The sequence below is a fragment of the Ipomoea triloba genome, chromosome 3, assembly GCF_003576645.1.
Source record: "Ipomoea triloba cultivar NCNSP0323 chromosome 3, ASM357664v1".
Classification (NCBI taxonomy): domain Eukaryota; kingdom Viridiplantae; phylum Streptophyta; class Magnoliopsida; order Solanales; family Convolvulaceae; genus Ipomoea; species Ipomoea triloba.
The window spans coordinates 12691695-12693992 of record NC_044918.1 but is presented as its reverse complement, the minus strand read 5'-3'; the positions used below and the strand labels follow the sequence as shown (position 1 = coordinate 12693992).

The 2298-nt window shown below is 34.9% G+C and overlaps 1 protein-coding gene across 1 annotated transcript; it reads right to left on the bottom strand.

Moving 5' to 3' along the window:
• Nucleotides 1-333: 333 nt before the first annotated feature.
• Nucleotides 334-1798, bottom strand: LOC116012077. The gene is made up of 3 exons (XM_031251545.1): nucleotides 1528-1798; nucleotides 1204-1399; nucleotides 334-866 (listed from the first exon to the last, which is right to left on the bottom strand). The coding sequence occupies exons 1-3, from the start codon at nucleotides 1666-1668 to the stop codon at nucleotides 490-492; spliced, it is 714 nt and encodes a 237-aa protein (XP_031107405.1). The 5' UTR covers nucleotides 1669-1798; the 3' UTR covers nucleotides 334-489.
• Between the last annotated feature and the right edge of the window lie 500 nt (nucleotides 1799-2298).

Below are 2298 nucleotides of genomic sequence, written 5' to 3'. Positions count from 1 at the left end.
ATGACTAATGAATATTGTATGATTAATTATATTGTCATAATATTTCGTTTAATTAGTTTTAATTTTCAGAATAATTCTTTAATTAATTTTAATCGGAGGTTAACGGAGTTATAATGAAATAAAAATAATTTTGTCGTACAATATTTTTAATTCAATAAACAAATCTATTAATACTAAAAATAGAAACAAAATCAAGAATATAAACTGGATTTACACTCATAATATAAAAATTATTCATTAATATTCACTACATCATATATGACTATTATATTATTGTTTATTTAATTATTATATTAACTTTAATAATTTGTAATGAAATCCACCAATTCATAGTTTAGAAAAGAAAGATCAAAATTGCTTCACAACTAGAGTGACAAAAATTTTTCATAAAAAAAAAAAAATATTATTAGCATGAGCTCAGAAGTTGAAACTCATATGTATGTTGGCGTATGCAGTGGCGCTCTTAAAAAGGAAAAAGAAAAGCAGTTATTAGCAGCAGCTTTGTGTGGTGATGGGTGAAATTAATTGTGCAGACGACAAGGCAGAGGCAACATGGGTGAGCTTCAGCATTACTTGCGGAGTATCCCTATCCGTAGAAGAGAGCCATTTGGAGTGCATGTAAGTGGCAGTCCTCCATGGTGGAATGTGCAGACCATTTTGTGTGAGAGAGCACTTTGCTTCTGAGCAAAGAATTGAGAGTGTCCGACGTAGTTTGTCTTCTTCTCCAACAAAAATCTGGGGAAGTATGTTTAGTAGCCTCTTGTATGAAGCTGTAGGCCTCGCTACTTCAAATTGGGACTTGAAATCTATGTCTATTATCACCCTCTGCTTTGCCTCAACCACAACTTCAATATACTCATAAGCGCCTGCGGCCATGTTTATCAACAACTTTTAATTTGTTAATTTAATTTGAAGCCACCCACTATATATATATAGTACATATATACCTGAATCTAACACCAATTCATATGATCCTTAGATCATTTTTCTTTATTTTTTGTGGAGCTAAATCTATAATAAAAAAATAAAAAAAAAAAAGGTTTGAGATGCTTGCAGCAGGAATTGATTTTTTATCTCCACAGTGGACTCTATCAAAGAGGTTTAGCCTGGTCGTACAGGCTATGCACTCATTGAACACGTTACTCATAGTATTTTTCTTTTTTAAAATAATTTTTTTTTCACTCCTCCTCTCTTCCTACTTACCACCGGGGCAACTCAAAGTTGTAGGCCATGAAGAGTGGCACAAGGAAGCACTGAAACCATCCATTCTCAAACGTTTGACTAGCCATTTCTTCAAGCCGCATGATTTCTCATCATCACACTCCATTTTGTCTCTCATGTGCTTCAAAACACTCTCCACAACTCTACTCTCAACGCCATTCCTGCTCTCCACTATCTCCTACAGGAGATAATATATCAACACTCAGAATAGTAAATTAAATAATCTCATCATGCTAGCTCCAAAACAAAAGGAAAATTAAATGAATTAACAACTAACGTACAAACGGACAAATTAAGATAAGATACCTGTAAAATATAACATTTAGTATGATCATGGTGGTCAGGAGTAACTGTCGTGGTTGTATTTGTATCCCTTGTCGGGGAGGATCCTAATTCTATGAAGTCGTTAACCATTTGTAGCAAAATCTCCTCTTCTAAGCTACCCATAATGGACTATTATACTGTGCTCTCTCTCCCTCAGCTCAATATGTTTCTCTCTACTTCTCTCTCACGCTTTATATATATAAAGTTTATTTAATTACCTAACATATATATTTTTTGGGGCAGATATAGTAATTAAGAAATGGGAGGATAAGGGAATTGCATGTTAATGATGAAGGATGAGGTCAGAGGATAATGATGATGAAATTGAAAGGCGGCCGTCTGCAGACTTCTATTAGGGTGGCGGTCGCACACGGTATTCATTAATCCTAGCTTTGAGATGATCCCATCCGGGGAATTGAAAGAAAGTAATAACGTTTTCTTGAAAGGGTGAAAACGACGGCGGTATGTCATATGTGTAGTTCAATGATAAATCATCAGGTTTACTACTTTGACGCAAATTTTATTGTGGACCGTGGTCCACAATCCGCGCATCAAAACGAAATCGTTTTGATTAATAAAATTAGACGAATGAAACGACCTCCGTTTCGTACAATTGCAGTTTTCTTTCAATACAACTGCAGTTCCAAACGAATAAAACGGCTCACGCAACTACAGTTCGCTTTCAACACAACTGCAGTATCAATCATGACCATGATCCACAATGTATTGTGGACCATGGTCCACGTTATAACA